The 1,621-nt window shown below is 42.5% G+C and overlaps 1 protein-coding gene across 1 annotated transcript in view; it reads right to left on the bottom strand.

Moving 5' to 3' along the window:
- Nucleotides 1–1,487: 1,487 nt before the first annotated feature.
- Nucleotides 1,488–1,621, bottom strand: part of Pmar_PMAR011549 (hypothetical protein) — a gene marked incomplete at both ends in the record, with an annotated part of 503 nt that continues 369 nt past the window's right edge. The window contains 2 exons of the mRNA XM_002773661.1: nucleotides 1,488–1,505; nucleotides 1,580–1,621. Coding sequence (XP_002773707.1) covers nucleotides 1,488–1,505; nucleotides 1,580–1,621 — 60 coding nt within the window. The remainder of the gene's footprint in view (nucleotides 1,506–1,579) is intronic.

Genomic DNA, 1,621 nt, shown 5'->3' with positions numbered 1-1,621 from the left:
TGGATAACAGAACGTAAATGATTTCATGGCTTTTGTGTATCAATTTTTCTTTTTTCTGATGCTTTCTGAGTTGTCGTAAATGTGATTGAGGAGGTTATTCTAAGAAGAACTCTTCACAGAATAAAAGCGAGGATCAATACCAGCTTAGCCGCTATCACCAACCGATTCGAGACTTTGACGATACTTCCATACTCTGCTTATTGGCCCCGTATCTCTACTTCGCTCACGTTTCTGTGACACTATTTGTGGACCTTTAGAATCGCCACCTGCCACCCTTGCCCATTCTGTACTTCATTAACCCTTCAATTTAGTCTTGGTAGCTGATCATTCTCCTCTCTCGCTAGGATTCAGATCGTTCTGTTACGTTCAGCTTATCTGTTGCATTATCGTTCGACAACTAATTTTCAAACTATTGATCCATCGAGTTGTTACGATTTACCACGCGCTCAACAACTATCGATATGAAATGAATCTTTGGGCTCACCCTTGAGGGTTATGACTAGACCAGCCTCCAAAGTTCAAGTCGTGCTTTTCCCCACAAACTACTTCCCTAACTGTCAACTCAACAACAACCTCTCATCAACAACAGTCATAACGATGATCATGAATAACACTACTTCTGAGTAAGAGCACGATAGCCCTTCCAGTCCTTCGGTGGTATACATCCGTATGATTTTATGAATTCCAATAGCACCGCACTCGGACCGTCCTCATACCCCAAATTGTCCTTAATTTCGCTTAAAATCTCGGCTGTACTTTCCCACCTCCCACTCTCGTAATTTTTATATGCCTCGCCAAATTTCCTCAAAAATTCTTCAGTGAAAATTTTCCGCACCGAAACAAGATCTTCATCTTTTACCCAAGCATCAGCGATAACATATTTTTCATGCCATTTCCTCGCTTTTATTTTTTCTCTCATTCTTCTCAATTTCGACTTATTAATCAGCCTATCAGACAGACTCCCCCGTCGTCGCATCGTACTCCTTTTCGTCTTTTTCTTCAAAACGTCCAAAAACCGTCCATTGTGATCCACAAACGTACCGTTTCTACTCAGGAAAGAAGAACTCCCAAAGACAGTATTTCTCTCAATACTATTCGATCGGGATTCAACACTTCTACGCCGCATATCCCACGACTCCGCATCAGCCACTTCCAATGCCTTATAATCAACATCAATAGTATGTAACCTCACCGGAACCTCCGAGCCTTTCACTGTAACATTATCAATCACTCTACTGTACTTTTCCATTCCTTCCGAACACATTCCCTTCATTAGCGCTTCCGAGCACAATATGTTCGTCCTGTACTGCTTAGTCGCTGCAGCTAATCGACTCGCTGTGTTCACATTCGGCGACAAGTAACTTGCATCAATTTTGAACTCCGACCCAATCGCGCCTTCGATTGCCCATCCAACGTGCATTCCAAATCCCATGGTCACCCTATATTCACCTTCTACTCTTTCTGATAAGCCTGGATGATGACGGTACTCAGCAAGCACTGGTGATCTATTTATAGCAACCAGTATTTTCACGAACGACATAACCGCCATATCCGCTAATTTTTCCCTCTTTTTTTTCACTTTCGCATTTTCCTCTTCCGATTCAGCACAAGGTAAACGCCA

Source organism: Perkinsus marinus (genome assembly GCF_000006405.1).
Source record: "Perkinsus marinus ATCC 50983 genomic scaffold scf_1104296958712, whole genome shotgun sequence".
Classification (NCBI taxonomy): Eukaryota; Perkinsozoa; order Perkinsida; family Perkinsidae; genus Perkinsus; species Perkinsus marinus.
The sequence above is the reverse complement of the archived record's forward strand: the minus strand, read 5'-3'. Positions and strand labels throughout refer to the sequence as shown.